Source organism: Bidens hawaiensis, unplaced genomic scaffold (genome assembly GCF_021521415.1).
Source record: "Bidens hawaiensis isolate Kalapana, Puna unplaced genomic scaffold, B.hawaiensis_p1.1 tig00028038_1, whole genome shotgun sequence".
Classification (NCBI taxonomy): Eukaryota; Viridiplantae; Streptophyta; class Magnoliopsida; order Asterales; family Asteraceae; genus Bidens; species Bidens hawaiensis.
The window spans coordinates 130,388-153,722 of NW_027494555.1; the positions used below are offsets into that span (position 1 = coordinate 130,388).

Below are 23,335 nucleotides of genomic sequence, written 5' to 3' on the forward strand. Positions count from 1 at the left end.
AATTTGTACTTTCTTGGCAGGCTTGATTGGCATGGGGCATGCATGGGTGAGGTATGGCCCTGTGTGTCTTCAGAAAGGGGGACAGCCAACAGTGTACTTTGTTTTGTCATTTTCTGAGGAGGCGTGGGGCATGTCTGCCTGAGGCACAGCCCCATGCTTAGCTGATGTGTCATCAGATAGAAATGGGGCATGCCTGGCTGAGGCTTGGCCCATGCTTAGCTGACAGACTCTCATTTTTCTTGATTTGTTTCTTTGTTTTTCTTCATGTTTGGTTTTCTAAGCTCATTTTTCCTATAAAAACAAATAGAGGCTTATTAGAACCGATTCTCAATAATATTATCACGAAAATAACATAAATCGGGAATAAAATGGTGCAATAAAGATGTATAAATAATTATACATCAGTAATAATCGATTAAGGTTCTATACTTTTATATATATTTTGAATAAAATCTTGGGTAATGAAATACATTGGTTGCAACGTTAAGCGAAGTAACCTAGTTGGAAAAACTTCTTTTTATTATAGAAAGTAATTAACCAACATAAAATAAATATAAATATATGAAACAACGTTTCAAACGGTTTCAAATGCTTAATAATATTAGTATTAAAACTAGGAAAATCGGTTTTAAATAATCCCAACTATGTCATATTGATAAATATCAGTCCCAGTTTTATATTTGCTTGCTGGCAGTCCCAACTATTTATGTATTTGTTTTTAACAGGCCACGACTAACGGATATTAACTCCGTTAGATTTTGTCTGACGTGAACATCCCAGTTGTCAAAAATCATCTTACGTGGAGCGATACGTGACGGCTGACTGTGTATTATTATTATTATTATTATACTCCCCATCTCCCTTTTTTTCTTAGTCCACCCCTCGTTTCCCCAGCGAGCCACCACCACCACCCCTCATTTCCCCAGCGAGCCACCAACACCTTTTTCAAACCTGCAATTTCTTTATCAAAATATTCTTCCATGGCCTTCTAATTATCCACACTAAACTCTTCCCAAAAAACAAACACACAAGAATCATACCCAAAACGAGCCATGTGCTTCCGATCAACCCTAAATACTCAGGTAATAAAGTTTCAGATCCATAGCCGTAGTTGATTATCAAATCCAGATACAGATCTGATTTTCCAATTCATGGCATGAACTTTTATCGCGTATTGAACAATGAAGTGGGTAAATAGAAGTTAGGGTTAGGGTTTGCAAGGTTCCAGCCATCACCGTCGGGTCAGATAGAGATTAGGGCGGTGGCTTGTTGGACAGCGGCGGTGCCGCCGCCGATTATTATGTAGTCGTAGGTGTCTGTTAGTGGAAGGTCGGTTGCATTGAAGGTGAATTGCATGTACGGTGAACCTAGGGTTTGGTAATATGTAAATTAGTTGAAATGGTGATTAATAATAATAATAATACATAGTCAGCCGCCACGTATTGTTCCACGAAAGATGATTTTTGACAGCTGGGATGGCCACGTCAGACAAATACTAACAGAGTTAATATCCGTTAGTCGCGGCCCGTTAAAAACAAATACATAAATAGTTGGGACTGCCAACAGTCAAGTGTAAAGCTGTGATTGATATTTACCAATAGGGCATGGTTGAGATTATTTAAAACCAATTTTTCTAACTATAATCTTATTTCATTTATGTCATTTTGTTTCAAATGCTTAATAATATTAGCATAAACCTGACTTATGATTATTTTTATTAAATTAATGTGATATATAATATGATAAAAACATGTTGGACAACTATTAAAGTGAACATCTTAGTCGGGGTGGACCTCACATTCTAACAATACCTTTTACAAGGTTAACGTGCATGTGAACATATGACAAAGTACACGTACTAAATTGATTTGTAGCCCATTAAAATTGAAATGACTCAACGAATCATTGTATTCGTTTAAGATATTGTTTAACTTGCATACAATAAAATAAGGGAAAATTCCCTAAATAACCTATATGAAAAGAGAGAAAAATAAAAAGATCCAAAAAGTTTCAACTTTCCCAATATGATCCAAGTAATTTATACTGGGGTGACGCTTTGAAAATATAATCGACGGGATTCAAAAACCATTTAAAAACTGACACGTGTCAACAATCTGACAATCCGACCATATTTTTGAAAATCTTGGGGGTTTCGTTCAAATTTGTTTTTTAAATCTTTTGGTAAAAAGCAGTCTTTCCAGACGGTTTTTTATGTTTCTTATCTTATCCGTTCAAATTATTATTATCCCTGACTTATTCCACATCTTCATCTTCTTCATCAACATCTTCATATTCTTCATTTATAATATTATAATAAACATCCGTCCAAAAACCAACACTCCTCCGTCATCACTCGCTCTATCTCTTCACCGTCGAATTCTTCGGTGCTTTCGTCCTCCGTCTATTGCCTCCACGACTTCCGTTGGCGTTATCGTTATCGATGCTCCAAACGTTATCCTTCCCCTTCGCTGATGCCATTACCGGTTTACGGATCTGTTGTGGTTTAAGTTAGTGCACAAAAGACGCGAATACGGCTGCCGGAGAGAGGTTAAGGAAAGATATGAAGATGAAGATGATGGAAGAAACCCTAGTGACTGTGTGCCGGAATCTATCCAGTGTGTTGTTATTGAAGCCTCCATCAATGGCTACTGGAAGGTTTGCTGTAACGGTAGTAAGCCAGGATATTGTTTGATAGTTGCTACTTGATTGAGGGAAATATAAACAAAATTAAATTTGATTTTCTTAATTTGTTTGCTCTGTAGTGTGATGTGTATCCTCCAATTGGCTACATATAAGAAGGAACCCACATGTCCCCAATGCAAGCAAACCTTTGACTCCCTCAATATCCATCGATCTCTTGATGGCTGGTACACATTTTTTAACTAAAGATGATGATGATGTTGAAGATTTAGACGAAAATGTGAAATAACTTGGGGATAACAATAATTTGTACGGACCAGATAAGAAACATAAAATAACCGTCTGGAAAGACTGTTTTTTACAAAAAGATTTAAAAAAAAGATTTGGACGAAACCCCTAAGATTTTTAACAATATGGTCGGATTTGTCAGAATGTTGTCACGTGTCAGTTTTTAAATGGTTTTTGAATCTCGTCTGTTATATTTTCAAAGCGTCGCCCCAGTACAAATTACTTGGGTTATATTGGGAAAGTTGAGACTTTTTGGATATTTTTATTTTTCTCTCTCTTCGTTTGGGTTATTTAGGGAATTTTTCCATAAAATTACTATATTTATTCATAGTCCCGTGTCTATGTTTATTAAATCTATAACAATACAAAGAAAATTAACATATACTAATTGTACATCTAAGCAAATCTCATATCGACCGTAGACGAGAAAAATTATTGGTTCATAAGAAAATGTCTCGTCTGTTAAAATTATCTTGTCTGTTAAACTACTGATTAATCAAAAACTGTGTAAACCTTATGTTATAGTATTATCTAAAATCTAAATACATTTTTGTAACACGAGTGATTTGTACACCTAAAGCTTGTATCATTTAACAATATATTTTGCTTTGATGGCATTATTCCACACATTGTATATTGTGATTTTGAAGCAACTTTTTAGCATTCAAATCATCTTCAAGGCACCTGCAAAATGTTGCTTGAATCATACACAACAACAATGGCTGAAAACACCAAGATTTCAAAAACAAATCATAACCCGAGTCGAAAAAATCGGTTTTTACACAAACCCACAAACTAAACCATACATCAATATATCAACTGCTCTCATTGATCCCAGAAGACTCACCAACATCTTCACTTCTAACCACCTGTTCAACCACTTTCCCTCGGTTCCTACCGCCATCAACCGCCTTGTTAAACCGCTCAACCCAAACATCATAATCAACCGCGTACGGCGTCCCAACAATCCCATCAATATAATCTGCAAACGCCTTTAACAAAGACGATACTTCACCGAGGTACTGTTGAATCACTCGCTTCCGCCAACATCTTTCCCGCCACTTTAACGCTGACTCGATCGAGTCAACCTGATCTTGACCCGTCATTTTCCCGCCACAAATGTAGTAAAGAACATAAACGAGACTCTCGGCGTCCGATGAAGGACAAAGTTTACCATGCTGTAACGCGTATGCAGACGAGAACTGTAGGTTCACGGCCGGACACGTGTCTTTATCGTCCAAAACCGCGCGGCCCCACGAAACCAAAACGTAAAAACCGTTTGTTGTTATTATGTTTTCGGGACATATGTCGCCATGCTGGACGTTTGCTGACTTGGCACTTTTGAGAGCTGACAGGCTGTCACGACAGCAACGGATCGCGTCATCGGAAGTAAACGGGATGGATTTTGTTGACAGCGGTTGCCCGGTGGGATGCACGACTAGAATCGGTGTACCACATGACGGGTGATCACACCTCCCTTTCGGACTCTGTCGGTTACAGTTACCTGAATGCAAGATTCTCCCGTGAGAAACGATTTGAGGAAGATTCTTGCTGCAGATTCCTTGGTCTGCGAAAATGTTTAGAATCTTTGTTTGTCGTTGGACTTGATACCATAAACTCATATCTTCCCATGACGGATCTAGTCGCGTCGGGTGGGCCCCGACATACAACATTAATGGCTCGGTCGGAAACTCTAATGAAAACGCTTCATAACAACACCCGTTCCACCCGTGCAGCAAGTCTTGTACCTGAAACCGATCTTGAACCGCTTCAAGTTCCAAGATTTCTCCTTTCTCTAGCTTCAACCTGTGATTTTGACTCGGTTTCTCGACAATCTCGACGCTTTCAACCTCATGATCAAAGGGTATTATCATCTTTTCACCTTCTCCTCCCAGCCGCCGCTCGACCCGCCTTTGATGAAGGCGGCGACTGTGATCCGTCGCTAGCGACATTAACGACCTTTTCGACTCACCGCACCAATGAGCGATCGAGTAATATGTCGCTAAAACAATCTGCAAGCATCCCAAATCTCTCCAGTTTGCATTTCCTAACTTGTTCCAAATTCGGTCAACTTGAGAAACTTTGACTTCTGCATGGTTTATAATCCAACTTACCACCGACAAATACGGATTACCCGATAATAGTTCAAGTCTTCCCATATCGCCTTCGAGTTTAACAACCCCACCAAAAGTGGAATCAAGAACCAAAACATAAGCGCAGTCATTGCTAGCCGATGTATACTTGCTTAACGTTCTCGACAGCATTATACGTGCAGCAAAAAACAAAGCTTTACATATAGAAGAAGCCGACAATGTTAACCCATCTTAGTTTACAATACCGGGCCCAAAAACTGCAAAGTGGACGACCTGGTCCCACCTTACATGCGGGTCAGATTCGTTTCTTGAAACTAAAGCAGCTCCACATAGAGAATCGAGTCTTCTTCTTGCTATTGCTTTCTCCACTGTGTAAAATTTGGATCCCGAATAACGGGGACACCATATCGAAAATGGGGATGACCCGTTTTCATCCCATAATGTGTGCCATAAAGAATCAGTTATAGCATGCAAAAAGTCTTCAAGTGCTAAGAATTCTTGTTCTTTTGAGGTGTGAGAGCATGGCATGCGGTGTAACTGTTGAAATAACACGGATTCCAATGCGAAATCGAGGTTTTGTAACTCGTCGAGTGAAAATGGTGACGCAAAACTGTTATCTGTGACCCATTCTTCAAGGTGGTGTGTGAATAAATTGATGTCGGTGAGGTTTCTTGCGATTTCTTTGGTTGTTTTTAATGCTTGTTCTGAGCTTGATGCACTGCGCGATGATATAACTGTATTTGGAAGGTTTTAAAATTAGTTGTTGGAACTTATAAGTTGGATAAACTAAACAATTAACTGCATATTATTAGACTTATGGTGCAAACCTGATTCAGTTTTTCTGAAACTTCCATCTAAACTTTGTCCACCAACCGAACCCAAATCGTATTGACTTGAACCTAAACATGTAAGGATAACATAATGTCGTTTATACGTCTGTATAGTATGAAAATAAAGTACTTTTAAGAATCTTTAACCTGTTATGCTAGCATAGATTTTATTTTGGGATTCCTAAGGTTGTGTTTGGATGTGTATTTGTCACAATGATAATAATGGCTTTCTGATTATTTAGTGTCAAAATAGCTAAATATGGATAAGCAGATAAGATACTGTATAAAAGTGAAACTTTAAATAAATGTAAAATTACACACCTAACCTGACTCTAATCAACTGATGATCTAATAATCCAATCCTAAAAGGGGTAAATTGGTCCAATGTTACACCCCTACGCAACTACTAATCCTGATAAAGACAGTAACTTTATCTACACACGTCTTATTTTACGAGTTCAGGGGTGTTTGGATGCGCGTTTTCAAAATCCAAACCGGATAATCTGGTAGTCTGATAGGGGTACTTAGGTAATCTTACACTAGTTTCTCCAAATCTGGTTACTTTGACCTTAAAAATCACATTCACAACAAGGGTCAAACACTCATTTCCAAACACCAAAACCGGATAATTTGGTAGTCTGATAGGGGTATTTAAGTAATCTTACACTAGTTTCTCCAAATCTGGTTATTTTGACCTTAAAAATCATAATCACAAAAAGGGTCAACCCCTCATTTCCAAACACCCCTTCATAGACACCAATGAACAATTAGGGCAAACTGTGCAGGAATAACCTAACTTAACTTAACTTGACTTGACCAATCCACTAGCATTACATACTTAAAAACACTGTAATAAGCAAAACCCAACTTCATTAAACATGTCTAATTCAACAGAAAGCAACAAACTCCAAGAATCAAGAACAAGAAAGTTGAAAAAGAGTCACCTATTTGCATATTGGTGTCTGAAAATGTGAAAAAGCTGCAAGATTTAGAAAGCCCAAAATGGGTTTACTTGAATATAGCATCTTGACATCTTCAACACCACTCACTCACCATGGAGCCCAATGTGGTGGAGTAAAGAATGAAACCCTGATTACAGACAGACAGATAGATTATTATTAGTATTATTATTAGAAATGACAGAAAGATGTAACATGCCAAAATAGAAAAGAAAGAAAAATATTTGAAGGGAAAAAAGAAACATCAAGACAAGAGCTTACAATGATGAAGATGATGCTGATGATGCTTCCCACTCTCACCTCCACCCACAACCCACATATGTTTTTTGTTTTTTGTTTTTTGTTTTTTTTAAGGAATATATATTTATATAATTTAGTAGTTTGGTTTTTCTTGTCTGGTCTTGTGGTTTACTGGTCTTTGAATCTTTGTTTTGAAGCTCTCTCTCTTTTTTTTTTTTTTTTGAAGCTCTCTTGATTCCCTATAGACAGACCCCATTTTCAATGACATATATTTAAAGTAATTTCAGTCACAATTTTCAAGGTGCATAAAGATTAAAGATGAGTTTTTTATTTATTTATTTTTTGTTTGGTTCATATAGTTTTTTAATAAATGGAGTTTGCCTTGTATGGTTGTATGTGTGTGAACCATGTGTCAAAGTGAAGGAAATAAAACAAAACAATTAAATAAAGGAGGGTGATGGTTTTTTTTTCTGGAACGAAAGTGAAAGAATAAGACTGGTATTTTATTTTTATTTAGAGAAAAACAAATAAAGTGTTTTTTTTTATGTTTTATAATAAGAAATAATGAAATATACTTGTTTTAAGTTTTTTAAGAAAGAAACACGAGTTTAGGTGGGGTTAAACGGGCAATTTATAGAATGTGGTTAACCAGAAGTCTAGAATCCCAAGGCGTGGTATGTGGAGATTTGCAAATACAAGGATGAAAGGGGAAACAACGTGTGGTGATGGTTAGAACGGAGAGATGTTTCCGGCTTTGAAAAGCGTCATAATCGTCTTTACTAGTAAGCTTTCGGGTGGGTGGGTTTTTCCCGAAGCTAGAGGCGTTTAAGGGTTCTGTATGACTAGGTTGTGTCAGCTGGCGGTAGCCTTTTGCCATTAGGTTACCCCGTACGGAGTACCTAAACAATTATATTTTTGTTGGTCGTTAAAAAAAAGAGAAAAAATAGACGGGGAGAGAGTGAATAAATTTTCTTAAAGAGTTAACTACTTTTTGTACCCATGTGGTAATGGGTGGATGCACTTTGCAACCTCACTAATGTAGTTTGCAACAAAACCATTAGGGTGAGACCTACAAACTGGTTGAGCAAATAATTGAATTTGGTGGTAGGGATAATCGTTTTCAATACCGGTACCGATTTGGTACCGTCGATACTGAATTTGTACCAAGTTTTGAGTTTTCGGTATCGATACGGTACCGGTATTTCCCGAATTTTGCACGAAATATCGGTACCGTACCAAATATTTCCGGTACCAAATATTTTCGATTTTCAAAATCGAAATTTTCGGGATCGATACTGGTACCATACCGAGCTATCTATGTTTGGTAGTTAGGACAAGAGAGCAACTGAAAACCAAGGGAATATATTCGTGCACTGGTCTGTTTTGTCCCTTTTGAACATTGTTGACTGACCAAGTTCTCTTGTAAACAATTAAAGAAAATAAAAATAATGATATATTATTGATCATGTTTAATTATAGAAAATATATAATAACATAATTACAGTATTAATTTTAACTACTTCGTTATAGATATCTCTTTTTTTTTTTCAAAGCCTAAACGCTTGCGCTAGGAAATGAATAATATGTGGTCGTTACTTTGTCATAATAGAAGTAACGAACTATTAATTTATTATTTTTTTTATGTTTAATCAAGTGTCAATCATCAATCAAACCAAATAACACATGATGACGTTAATTGTCTCTCTCAAGACAGAAACATATAATTCTAAATAAAACTCACATGCTTTGATTAGGTCCAATTAAAGATAAACTTGAACTCTTAATTAAAAATAAATAAATTTCCCTCACTCTTTACACCGCATTATTTTGATTTTTTTTGTTGTGAACCCATTTTACTTTAGAGGGTTTTTTTTATGCCAGCACAATTCTAGTCATCTTAGCCCGTGGTTGGCTGGCTTGCACATATTTATGTTTCAATGACTAAAAGTCTGTTTATTTTAATATTTTATTAATCAAAATGTACAATTTTGTGATTTTTCCCATACTCATCCTCTAACCGTTATCTTTTAACACCACATACTTTTTTCAATATCTTTTTTATTTTCTTTTAAATAACACTTTTACTCATCCTTTAAATTTCCTAACACTACATACTTTTCAATATCTTTCTAAAAGTTTTAGTTATGTGAGAGAAGCCCACCATCCATCCATAACATGGATGAACACAAACAAAAGCCTTAAGGATCCGACATGCATGTTTTGAGCATTGAAATAACATACCCGATAGAGCATTGAGACCGTTAAAACATGTGTTGAGGAAGGAAGAAGCGAGAGCAGTGGTCAAATGTTGATGTTCCTCGTATTGTGCTTCCACTGTGTTGTTACTTTAGTTTAGAGATAGTAAGAAGTGATTTTTGAACTTCTTTGTAGGGAAATGAATATTCAGTTTCTATATATGTTTGAAAAATGCTATTTCTCGTGCTCACCGTCTGCCAACTTAAAAGGAAATTGTTACAACTAACAATTTAATGCAAACTTGGGAGATACGTTTTTGAATGCTTTTAATGTCCATCAATATCATTCGTCAAATATTACCAATTTTGTTCATCATAAATATCATTCAAAAACAATAACAGTTTTAACTAATAGTATATATAGGATTGAAGTATATTTATGATAGTTAAAGAAAAGATTGTTTGTGAATTAGAAAACTAATAATTAATATATAAGTTCGGTTTTTTTTTTCAGACTAAATATTCAGAGATAGAGCGTCAAAATCAGTATGGACAATTGACAACTACTTCCATGAAGACTCATTCAGGTATTAAGGGTGGTTCCAAACACTATTAAAAAAAGTGAAGATATTAAAATAGTTCCTTTTCAATAAATTTTAATTTACAAGTAAGATTTGTATATTTACATCATTACATGTTGGTGTCTATGGAAAGCAAGAAGCAAGACTATATTCAAGAATAAACGTGATTCGGTTAATAGAATAAAGAAGGACATCAAAAGGCTAAGTTATCTTTTGTTTTAAAAATTTTGTGTCATTGATGTATGTAACAAGGTGTATCATTGTTAATAGTCTAGCTTCTTGCTAGGTGGATGTTCATTTACCATTAATAAATTGGCTGTTAAATAAAAATTATATATTTACATGCGGGATTGGAGGGTGTGTTACTTTAGTCATCATCATTGGTTAAATATCATATCAAAAGATTTTGTGTTATCCATTTTGTGTATCAAAAGATTCCGAAAATTAAATTATATCAAACGTTTATAGGTTTCACAGTCTCTTAATTTTTATTAAAACAAATAAAGTTTAACAAACTTCATAAAGTTTTTAAAATATTAAATGAAATATTTTTTTTAAAAAAATAATACAAATTATATAAACTTTGTAATATGATTTTACGAGCTTGCGTTTACACGGGAGAAAATATATATCTTATTTTATATGATTGCAAACTATTTATCACTAAAAATACATAAATTATGAAAAATATCACACCCTTTAAATCCATTTCTAAAATTTGTTTAAAGCTTTTTTTTTATTATTTGAACTTGCACTAATGTTTAAATAAACACCTATGAAAAATATCACACTAAATTTTGTCTAAAGCTTAACTTTTTTGGATTTGAACTTATGTCACTAGGTGAACAATTCGTCAACTCTTAATCACTAGTTAGAGCATATTTAGGAATAAAAGATTACGTAAATATATATTAGTAGTCTGTAAAATAAATTTAATGAACAACTACGGACAATTGGACACATATTTTTCTAATATAATCTTAGAAAGTTAACTAATATACAAGTTTAATACAACACAAATCATTTACTCATCGTATATAAAATTGAAAGTTACCAATAAAAAAGGAAAATACTAGAATTTAGATAATTAACATATATGCTCGACCCGTGATGCCATCGAAACCTCCACAACTCCGACTACAAACCATGCATTCAAAGGGAACAATGTTACCACGATCAAAAGACTTCTTGGTAAAACGAGGTATCAACATTGACTCTTAAAGTTGTCCGGCTTGCGGGGTACATGATGAATCTGTCAACCACTTTGTTTTGTATTTTGTCTAGCTCCTTACTATACTTTAGCAATCCAGACCAAAGAATGCAAATAAATTTTAAAAAAACATTCAAGTTACTCGTACATAATTTAAACTCGCAAATGACGAATAGCATGTATTTCGTGTATATAACTCTTTTGATTCCTTACCAGTTACTACAATGACAAAGTTATCTAAGCACTTCAACACAGTCACAATATCAAATCATTCAAATATTCAATCTCTTAGTTTACCCTTTTCGGGTCACGAGCTGCAGCAAGATGATCCTGCAAATCCATAATAAAGTTAAAATATAGCAAAATTTACTGATATCAAAATCAAACAAACGTAACAAAAACTTACAGATATGAAATCAAATGCTTTAGTATCATCTTTCTTTGAACTGCTCATTGTTGAAGTAGGGGTTTGATTTGCAATAACCGGATTAAATATATCTGGAAAAGCTGAAGAACTACTTTCTGAACCAATATTCTGGGGTTGCAAGTTATTCATTGTGGATAAAAACTGCTGCTGAGCTAAAAGATTGCTCATTGCAGCATAATTAATCTGTTGAGAACCAAATAACATAGGATTCAACATCAGAGTATTATATGTACTAGGATCCAGAGTATTAATATGTTGAAGGAGGTATAATCATATTCTCATAATATCATTAATATTCTACATCCATCACAATTCATTGGATGAATCGAAAGAACACCAACGGAGCGTGTTCATGTGTGTTCGACTGTTCGTACAAACGATCAAACACGAAGTAAACGAACAATTGGTTCAGAGCACCAATAGATGTGGTGGTATTTTCCAAGATTTTAGGTAAGGTGCATCAAGGACATAAAAAGTAAGGTAATACTGCAACAATAAATGTGGAGAGATTGACTCAAATTTTAACCCTTTTAAAAGAATGCTTTGCACAATTTATGCTTTTGATTGTTGATAAACGTGTAATTGGTGTTCTTTCGTAGTCAAATTTAGTGTATATTGTCTGATTATATGGAGTTTGTAATGATCATTTTCATTTTGATAGCGAATGCATATTTAACATGTTATACCTATATGGTTTATCGTTGGTACAAAACTAAAAGGGATGCGTAATGAATTGTTTTTTTTTTCCGTTTTGGTTTGGTTTTTACATTATTCAGTTTTTTGTTTTGTTTTTTTACAAGTCAGAGACGATATAATTAGCACATGTATTAAACATGATAACGGCTCGTTTAACACTTCACTTTGGTGGTTAAAGCATGACAGTTAATACATTTTATGTATCAAGGAGAAATGAAGTACTCTAACCTCTTATTTTAATTATTTTTAACAAAGTATAAAATTGAATAGCGCACTCTTTTGTTTAACAAATCTTGTCGTGTCTAAATGAGTGCCCATTATGCCAGCCCTAACGTCCAACAAACATTAACCAATTACGTATACTTTAAATGAAACCCCACAGCCCATGTCGGTCAAAAAATCTACAACCAAAATGTCATTGAAAACGACAATCATTGTCCATGTAGGTTAATTAAATTAATATAAAAAATTAGAGATTCAACTGAACACATTAATCATAATATTAATTATTAAAAAATCTAAATAAACCCGCGTAACACACGGGCTAAAAGCTAGTAACTATATATATATATATATATATATATATATATATATATATATATATATATATATATATATATATTATGATGAAAGTAACTAAATAATATATCTTTTGTTAGTTATAAAAAAATTATAATTATAAATAAATTTAAAATAACTAATGCATATAAAAATAAATTAATAAATAATAATGAGCCACTCCCGACAAAGCATGAAAACTACTCACGAGTCGAGTTCAAGCCTTAAAAATAAAGCACGAAGCAAGTTGACCTTGAGCCCCATAAGATAAACAAGCCAAAGTCAATCAAGTCTAGAGGTCACAATTCTAAATAGATGGAATCTGATATGTTTTTTCTCTTACGAGTCAAATCGTCACACACAAAACTTATTAGTGTAAACATGTCTGGATAACATGGATCCAGTTACCAAAATTATGCTTGCAAGTACCTTTGAGAAGTAACGTTTGTTCTTCATGAAAGTATACAAACTTTTAACAATAGCCGTCTCCACTTTCTTCACTGGTTTGCTCATTAAATGATGCATGGACATCGAACCGAAGTAACGCTGACATTGGAGATCGAGCATTTGGTAAAACAGGTAAGTTATAGTATTACTTACCACAAACCTAGAGTTGTATATGGTTGCTATAACGTTCATGATCCTAGAAGGTGACAATTTAAGCAACTTGTTTTCACATTATATATTGAAATGCACGTGTGGAAACAAGTTGCTTAAATTATCCTCTTCTAGGATCAAGAAAGCTGTAGCAACCAAATACAACTCTAGGTTTTTGGTGAGTAATACTATGATCCTACCGGTTTTATCAAATGCTCGATCTCCAATGTCAACGTAACTTCTTATTATGGGTTCGATGTTCATGCATCATTTAATGAGTAAACCGGTGAAGAAAGTGGAGACGGCTGTGGTTAAAAGTGGTAACAGGCTTAACCACCCTCAAGTTGTCACTCATATGGAACTAATATGATTCCGATACCTGAGAACAAAACAAATAACATGTTTGGTTGTGAAATACATTGTGCTTCCATTGTGTTTTAGAGATGGTAAGAAATAATTTTTAGAACTAATTTATAGAGAAATAACTGAGTAATGTTTTGTGTGCTCACCTACCCAAAGGGAGTTTGTTACACCTAACTTTATCTTTTTTATCATCTTTAACTTGAATCTTTTTTGTTTACAACAATAAATCGACCTAGTCCTAAAAGTGGCAAAATTGGTGGGTTGGATACGTAAAGAGTCAGTTTGGGTTGTCAAAAGTTTGTAATTTGTTTATAAAATGAATAGTATGCTTACAATAACTAATTATTAACTGTATTATCAAATGTTTTATGTAATATGATTTTAAAAGGTCGTTGCATTAGAAAGCAACTCCGGGTGAAAATTGCCACCACTAAGCCGGCCTGTAAACGGACTAAATGTTTAGTTCATTTAGTTAAACGAACAAATATGAACAGATGCCTCATCCATTCATTTATGGTTTCAAACATTCATTCATTTATGTTTGTTAGTATAATTTCGTTTATTTACATTTGTTTATATATTCATTTAAAGTACTTGAGGCTATTACAGCGTATTTAGTTTTATGAAATTGAAATATCAACTCTTTACAATTTAGTCTTGCTGTATTGGAATTTTAGGCCCAGCATATTGATGCTTACATTTACTTTTAATTGGTGTTCGCTCGGTCATGTTCGTTCATCAATGTCCAATTATGTTTGTTCGCTTACGCTCTTGAACTTATACCATTAACAAACACAACACAAGCATACTCATGGTCTTAACAAACAAACAAACATGAAAAAGAAAACCTAGCTTGTTTTAACTGTTTTCGATCGTATGTTCGGTAAGTTAAACAAACAACCAAACGTGAACATGCCTTGTTAGTGTCCGTTTGGTCCTTTAAAAAGCGCAACCACCTCTGCATGTTACATTAACCTATAAAATCAAAAGATTTTAGTCACACGCATACCTGACAAATATGTGATTGAATCTTTGCTTCAAGTGCTTGACTTAATGCTAAAGCATCCAACTTTAAAGCCTCAGTCGAAAACACCTGAAGAGGGTCAAAGTTGAATGACTTATTGTCATCTGATGGAGGGTCAAAATTGCTATTTACAAACCCTTGTATTCTTTGGACGAGACCTTCGTTAGGTGGTGGTTTACTGGTGTCTTTCCCGAAAATAAAGCTGTTAAAGCTTCTCGGGCGGTTTCCCTGACGGATTTATTAAAGGTGTCACCCTTTAACGGGTCGGGTTGACCCTTATGGTGAATTAGCTCGCGGATGGCCACAGAGTTTATTTGCATTTCTCTCTTGAAATTTGCACCCGACTTTCCTACTGCATACTTGATCACTCTTAATGCCTAGAAATAACAAAAGGCGACCAAAAATGCAGTGTATATAAACAAGAAAAGAATAATAAATCCTAGTTTAAACAAAAAAGGACCAAGCTTTACTTCTGGTTACAAACTTCAAATTTTATGTTATTAAGCACCACCTCAATTATAATTTTTTATCGACCGACCGGTCAGATGAGGATTATTGATCCATCAAGAATCCAAATCATGTATGTAATCAACTGAGTAAAACCAGATACATTTAAGTCATTTTACATTTACAGGGTGTTTAAATGCAAGTTTTAAATCAATCCTTGATCCACTTAATAAGAATCAGAATCATATAATCAGCCATTCAGGTCATTACACATTTGAACAGTTCTCAGCACAATTTAACCTAAATTAGTAATAATTTGGTGAAAGTTAACTGTACCTTGTGCTTAACAATTGGGGATTTGTGTTGCATACGCGCAAAACAAATCATTATCTTATAATTTGATAAAATAACATTCAATGCTCCAACCAAAAGTTTTAAGGAAAGATGTATATTTCTAAACATCATAAACAAAATTAAAATACAACTATCACTAGAGAATGATTCAAAGAGTGAAAGATATTCCATGCTTATAGTTTCCTTACAATATCTTCCATAGATGTGTACGTACCCAAAGTTGCAATAATCATCCCAACGAGCACAACGAACCCAACCATCACCAACTCGAGTCCAAATACTCTATAAGTGCCCGATATCTTCAAATAGCACAATGATGGCAATATAATGGACACCGTGGCAGTTAAAAGCGCTCCCACAATTGACATCAGATATCCAAAGAAAGGGAAGGTGATGGCTACAACTATTGTGCTTATTACGAGTGTTGTTCTTATGCATAGGCTATAAGTTCTTATATTGAACAATGGGAACCGGTCTTCAGTTGTGTTCTCAATTGGTATCACTAGTAGCGCGTATTTGACTATTGGGATCACCAATGTGGTGAATATAGCTGCTTTGGAGCTTGATTTGTTGGTAGGAAGGTTTAAGGTAATCTGTGACTCGGCCTTTGAACCAAACATTCGGTAACCGACAATTGCCATTGAAGAGTATGTCATTGTGCTCAAGACAAAGCACAACAACAACACCTGCATTTTAAAACACATATTAGAAAGTTATCCTCTCAACTTTTGTAGCAAATTAAGATGTTTATAATTTTACATACTTAGAACAACTAGGGGCGTAAACAAGCTAAGGCTTCCGTGAGATATTGAAGATCGGCTCATTAAAAATAAGCTCGAGCCCACACTTCACGTGTTAAGCTCAAATGGGCAATGCATTAATCCTAAATAAGCCTATTGTTAATATAACATTTATTTAAGGTATATCGCAAATATTTAGATAATAATATTACTATACATAATAAATTTATGATGAAAATAACTAAATAAAAAATCTTTTATAAGTTATAAAAAATTATAATTATAAATATATTTAAAATAACGCGTATAAAAATTAAATAATAAATAGAAATGACTCACTCCTGACAAGCATGAAAACTACTCACGAGTCAAGTTCAAGCCTTAAAATAGAGCATGAAACAAGTTGATCTTGAGCCCTCATAAGATAAACGAGCCAAAGTTAATCAAGTTTAGAGGTCACAATTCTAAATTGGTGGAATCGGATATGTTTTTTCTCTAACGAGTAAAACCGTCACACAAAATAAATTAGTGTAAATATGTCAAGTGGATAACATGCAACTGGTTGCCAAAATTATGTTTGCAAGTACCTTTGAAAAGTGATGTTTGTTCTTCATGGAAGTATACAAAGTCGGGAAAACCGGATGCGCTCCATAGCAAAATGCATACAAACACAAAGCAGAAGGCAACCCATTTCAGTTTACTATTTTCCCCTTTTCCTGAAACCCAACGCCATCAAACTTACCGGCCCAAAGGATCGAGCCTAAGATGACAAAAGATGCTAAGACCCCAACTGTTGATATATACAAAAGAATTTTCATATTATTGAACCAAGTTGTTGGGAGTATGATCAAAGCAACCATGATAACAAAGCTCTTCTTGCTACTTACATGAAACCCAAAAATATCAAAATGCACGTGTGGAAACAAGTTGCTTAAGTTATCCCCCTCCAGGATCAAGAAAGTTGTAGCAACCAAATACAACTCTAGGTTTGTGGTGAGTAATACTATGATCCTACCGGTTTTACCAAATGCCCGACCTCCAATGTCAGCGTAACTTCTTATGGTGGGATCGATGTCCATGCATCGTTTAATGAGTAAACCGGTGAAGAAAGTGGAGACGGCTATGGTCAAAAGTGGTAACAGGCTTAACCACCCTCCTATTGCCACTGCATATGGAACTGATATGATTCTGATACCTGAGAACAAAACAAATGACATGTTTGGTTGTAAAATACTCCTTTCCTTTTTAAGTAAGACTTTCACTGATCATCCTTAATTTTTCTCTTTTTCCAATATTTTTTTAAAAGTTTTGGTTATGTGATCGAACACAAAGAAAAGCCCTAAGGATGCATGCATGTCTCCTCCACGATAAACAAGCAAACAAACGCTGACATGTTTTGAGCATTGAAATTAAGGCATACATATATAGTAACATACCTGATAGAGCATTGAGACCGTTAAAACATGTGTTGAGGGAGGAGGAAGCTGTAGAGGTAGGGTACCAAAAAGACCCAAATACCCTTAAATACTGCCCGCGGGTCACAGATAACCCTCTTATAAACCACCCGCGAGACACTCGGGTCACCCGCACGTCACGAATGAGGAGGAACGTCCTCATAACACACGCGGAAGCATCCTGGCATCCTCAAAAGTCATCCGCAGGACAAGACATTTGTCCGCCTAAACAACCGGAAGGCAATGTCAGTAGGACAGCTGTCATCACTCAAGTATTCTCTAGAAGAAGGTTTACGATTCTAACTTGGGGAACACATAACATATTAACCAATGAATAAAGGACACCTGGCCAGGTTGTTATAACCGTGCACATAGCCAGGGTGCAATTCGTCCTTTCATTTGGTGACGCGTGTCCAGGTTGTTATACCCATGCACATGAGACGTATAGCTCAACCTATCACAAGAGGACACATGTCCAGACGGTTATCAGAGATCTTCTAGAAGAGGACAGCTGCTCCAATCATCCTTCCTTCATCCTTCGGCTATAAATACCTTGTCAAATGGTATGAGGTATTCATTCACCCATATATATTCTGACTACACTTAGTCTCTGTACTTCAGTACTTTCTTCATTACGAACGTTACTGATTCTCACGCCGGAGGGTGGTTACAGGAAGACCCCCCCCCCCCTCTCGTCCTTCCTGTAATGAGACTCACGGTGTTTGTTTCGCAGGTTCCGGTCACTGGACTTTAGGGAGCCTCACTCATATCGTGGTAGTAGTTATTGTATTGTATCCTGTGGACTCATTGGATCCAGGACCCATACCTGGGGAGTGGATCCGTGTTTCTTCATTGGCGCCATTCGTGATTTGTGTTAGAACAACAATAGTTTTCGTTGGTTTTTTGGTTCGTTTGATATGAGTAAACTTCCTGAAGGGCCGACGGGAACCCCTGCAACTGAGTCACGTGTACAGAAGCACCTCCGGGTCTTAGTGTTTTTGCACGCATCACGACTCCAAGTGGCCGTACTCTTGAGCGAGTCACAGCTCCAGGGTCACGGAACATTGACGTAACACCTGGGGGGTTTACCCTAGAGAACGTCACAGCACCAACCGGTACCACCCCCCAGATATGGGATGGGCCTCGGCACCGGAAGGTTCTAATTTGGGTAATCTCAGATGGATTACAGAAGAAACTCGCCGAAAGCGGTCAGTGTTGGATCTAGAAAATGATTCAGGTGACTCTGACGTGGCGAGATCTCATAGACGTAATTCCAGATCCAGAGGAGCTTTGACTCCTGAAGCGTGGCTCCATGTGCAACAACAAAGTTTGGTGGCTAAATACGAGCGTAGAAAACGTAACGAGCAACTTCACGCCCGCACTTTGGATTATGAGGAATCCCCTAGGGGATCTCCTTCTCCTCCACCAAAAGTGCGAGGAAGTCAAACCCGTTACTGTCAACAGACGGAGCTAGAGTTTGGCGAACTTCCTAGGCTACGTCCTCGTCCTCGCATAAATATACAGATGCCATCTTATTTAGATGAGTTTGACGGTTACAATTCATCCTACCACCCGGGAGATTACAGTATGTATACCGGAGACAGTAGGATGAGTTCTCAGGTAAAAAGCAGCCGTCCGCATGACATAGTCCGCCATACCGAATACCATAGCAATGCGGAATGAGACTTTACTAAACCATACCGCCCCGCGGCTTTCGCTGAAAAATCAAAGTTCATAGAAAGTATTGCCACAGCACCCTTTCCCGTTAATGCTAAGATACCTACATCGGTGGGTAAGTATAATGGTATGACTGATCCAAGTGATCATCTCCAGAACTTTATTGCGGTAGGTGGTGTTAGTGGTTGGACGCTGCCTTATTGGTGTCACATTTTCGCATTGACACTAACAGGGGCAGCAAGAGAATGGTTTGAAAAGTTACCTAACGGTGAAATTTCTAGTTGGGACGATATGGTGAAAAAATTTTCCCAACACTTCAATCAACAGAAAAAACATACGCGAGACCAATCAGAAATTTTGGATGTTGTCCGCCGCGATAACGAGTCCATAGAAGATTTTATCACCAGGTTCAATAACGAAAGTTTGAACATCGGTGGAATCAGTAAAGACATGCTTCGTGGTGCCTTCCGCAAAAACGTCAAATGTGACGATTTAGTCCGCATGCTTACGGGCAGAGATGGAATGCCAAAAGAGTGGGACGACTTGATGATTGCGGCAAAGGTGTATGCTAACACTAAGAAAACATTGAGGAATGGTAACACGAAACAAAAATTTAAAGTTGAGTTTCAGAATCCGAGACCTAATAGACAGGCGAAAGGCCCTATATGGTCAAGGCTTCAGCCAGGTGCGGAAGCATCAAAACCGTTTGATGCAAGATCCCTCATAGGCAACAAGAACAAAGCGGGACCTGTAAACCGAGGTCCCAACAATTGGACTCCTCTTTCAAAGACTCCCGCTGAAATTCTCACTACAGAGAATATAAAGTTTAGAAAGCCACAACCATTAACAAGAAGATCATTCTTGGATGCTACTAAGCACTGTTCGTATCATGACGACATTGGTCATAATACGAATGAATGTAGAACATTGAAAAATGAAATTGAGACGGCTGTGAAATCTGGAAAGCTCAAACACTTGGTAAAAAATGGAAAACCGGACAATGGAAAAACACATGTTTGGGACATCCAAGGCCCGAGTAAGAAACAAATTAAAGATTTGAATGTTCATATGATACAAGGAGAGTTCCATACACGGAATAAGAGAAAAGAATCTGATGATGAAGAATGGAAGAATGAACCAGTGATCTTCCCTCGAATGAAAGGTGGCCCGAACAATAAGAATCCCCTGATCATCACTGCTCTCTTCGGGCACTATCGTTCTCATTACGTCTTCTTCGACACGGGTAGCACATCAGATATCATGTATGAACAATGCTTTGATCAGCTTGACGAAGAAGATAAAGAAAGATTGAAACCCATTCACGCTCCAGTATCGGGATTTGGAGGAGAAATAATGCATCCGCGAGGTGTAATCTCATTCCCAGTTACCCTGAGTGATGGAATTCATTCGAGGACCGAGGAGGTCGAATTTCTGGTTTTGCCAGCAACTTTAAGACATGATATTATCCTTGGACGAGAAGCGATTGGTGATTTCAATGCTCATCCGTCCACAGCACACGGTGCAGTAGGAGTCCCAACTTGTACTGGCATCGCAATAATTCATGTTAACAGGCACTGCTTTGCAACCGAGAGTTCAAAACCTTGCAAGATTCCAAAACAAACTTTGAGAACTGAACCGGAAAAGTGGGTTTTGAACAAAAATTTCCCCGATCAAACTGTAACAATTGGACCTGCTATCTCCGAGATAGTACGAACTTTCTTGAAACAATTATTATAAAAAAATATCGATATTTTCGCATGGCAACCTGCGGACATGACATGTGTCCCACGGAACATTGCGGAACACAAACTAAGGGTAAACCCGTTCTTTACGCCAATTATTCAAAAACAACGCAAGATGGGTCCGGAACAAACGAAAGCAATGAATGAACAAGTCCAGGACCTCTTGCAGGCAGGGATCATTCGTTCAGTCCGTTACCAAACTTGGGTCGCCAACCCAGTTATCATCCCCAAAAGCAATGGGGCATGGCGGATGTGTATCGATTTCAAGGACTTAAATAAAGCATGTCCCAAGGATTGTTATCCTTTACTCGAGATAGACCTCAAGGTTGATGCTGTAGCACCATTTAAATTTAAGTGTTTCCTGGATGCCTACAAAGGCTACCATCATATCCGCATGGCAGCGGGTGATGAGGACAAAACAACATTTCGCACCGATCAAGGCACCTTTTTTTACAAAATGATGCCTTTCGGACTAAAAAATGCGGGAGCCACGTATCAACGATTGATGGACATAGCATTCAAGAGTCAAATTGGTCGAAATCTAGAGGTGTATATGGATGATCTCGTAATCAAAAGTGTTGAAGAAGATCAAATGTTGAGAGATATCGAAGAAACATTCGATACTTTAAAGAGTATCAACATGAAGTTGAATCCAGCCAAGTGTTCATTTGGAATGGAAGAAGGAAAATTTCTGGGAGTGATTGTCACGGACGAGGGCTTCAAAGCTAATCCAGATAAATTTCAAGCCATAGCCCGCATGCCTTCCCCGTCCTCCCTCAAGGAAGTTCAGACACTCAATGGGCGTTTGGTTGCTTTGAATCGATTCTTGGCAAACCATGCAGACAAATCTCACCCATTTATCTCAACACTAAGAAATTGCCTTAAGAAAGCACATTTCAATTGGACTACGGAAGCAGAACAAGCTTTTTTGGAGGTTAAAAATGTTTGATGGAGCTGCCCAAGTTAACAGCACCCTGTGCGGGGGAACCTTTAACGATATACCTATCAGCGTCAGAAATTGCCATCGGGGTCGTCCTCCTGACAGATCGAAAGAATATTCAAACACCGATCTACTACGTCAGCAGAACACTATCGGACCCGGAAACAAGATACTCCATGCTTGAAAAACTTGTTTTGGCACTGGTCTATGCTGCCCGACGCCTCCGCAGGTATTTTCAAGGGCACCCCATCAATGTTTTAACCGGATACAAGCTCAAAAATGTTCTCAGTAAGCCCGAATTATCTGGCCGATTGGCAAAATGGGACATCGAACTAGGTGAACATGCAATAGAATACAAACCTAGGCCATCAATCAAAGGGCAGGTGTTGGCGGACTTCGTGACAGAAGTTCCGCATCACAAAGAAAAAGAATGTTTAATCGAGCAACAACCCCAAGCACCTCCGGAATTGGGACAAATTTGGTCCTTATTCACGGATGGAGCTTCAAGCAATGAGGGATGTGGCGCAGACCTCAGGCTGGTCAATCCCGAAGGCAATGAGTTTACATATGCCATAAAGCTGGAATTCAAAAGTACCAACAACGAGTCAGAATATGAAGCTTTCTTGGCAGGCTTACGGATAGCCAAAAAGCTCGGGGTTAAACATTTAGAAGCCCGGGTGGATTCCATGTTGATTGCGGGACAGATCAATGGTACATACGAAACAAAAAACGATATCATGGCTTCATATGTGTCACAGGCAAAGGATTTGATGCTTCAGTTCTCTTCTTGCAAAGTCATTCATATAAAGAGAAGTGAAAACAAATCAGCGGATGCTCTCAGTAAATTGGCTTCAACGAACTTCGAACATTTCGCCAAGGACATCCGTATTGAAGTATTAGATCGCCCGTCTGTTCCGCAACATCAGGTTTTAGTGATCCAAACAGGAGTAGAATCCTGGATGACACTCATTATGGCATACTTGTCATCTGGAGCACTTCCGGAAGGAAAAGCAGCGGCCCGGAAGATAAAGCACAAAGCCTTGAACTATCAGATTCTTGATGGTGTTTTGTACCGACGTTCTTTCCTCGGACTACTACTTCGATGCGTGGATGCCGAGGACGCGAATTACTTAATCAGAGAGGTTCATGAAGGCATTTGTGGTCTTCACGCGGGTCCGTGGATGGTTGTAGCAAAGGTAATGAATGCTGGATATTACTGGCCGGGGATGCATATGGATGTTGTACATGAAATCAGAAAGTGTGATTCATGTCAACACCAT

The 23,335-nt window shown here is 37.0% G+C and overlaps 1 protein-coding gene and 1 pseudogene across 1 annotated transcript; both read right to left on the reverse strand.

Moving 5' to 3' along the window:
* Positions 1-3,588: 3,588 nt before the first annotated feature.
* On the reverse strand, positions 3,589-7,246 carry LOC143576252 (uncharacterized). Its single transcript, XM_077060386.1, has 4 exons — positions 7,072-7,246; positions 6,796-6,940; positions 5,849-5,920; positions 3,589-5,755 (listed from the first exon to the last, which is right to left on the reverse strand). The coding sequence occupies exon 4, from the start codon at positions 5,190-5,192 to the stop codon at positions 3,744-3,746; it is 1,449 nt and encodes a 482-aa protein (XP_076916501.1). The 5' UTR covers positions 5,193-5,755; positions 5,849-5,920; positions 6,796-6,940; positions 7,072-7,246; the 3' UTR covers positions 3,589-3,743.
* Positions 7,247-15,431: 8,185 nt separating this feature from the next.
* On the reverse strand, positions 15,432-17,459 carry LOC143576268 (amino acid transporter AVT1I pseudogene; annotated as a pseudogene).
* Between the last annotated feature and the right edge of the window lie 5,876 nt (positions 17,460-23,335).

What these genes read in the sequence shown, in the direction of transcription:
- LOC143576252 (XM_077060386.1), bottom strand. Translation starts at nt 5,192, where the DNA reads ATGCTGTCGAGAACGTTAAGCAAGTATACATCGGCTAGCAATGACTGC.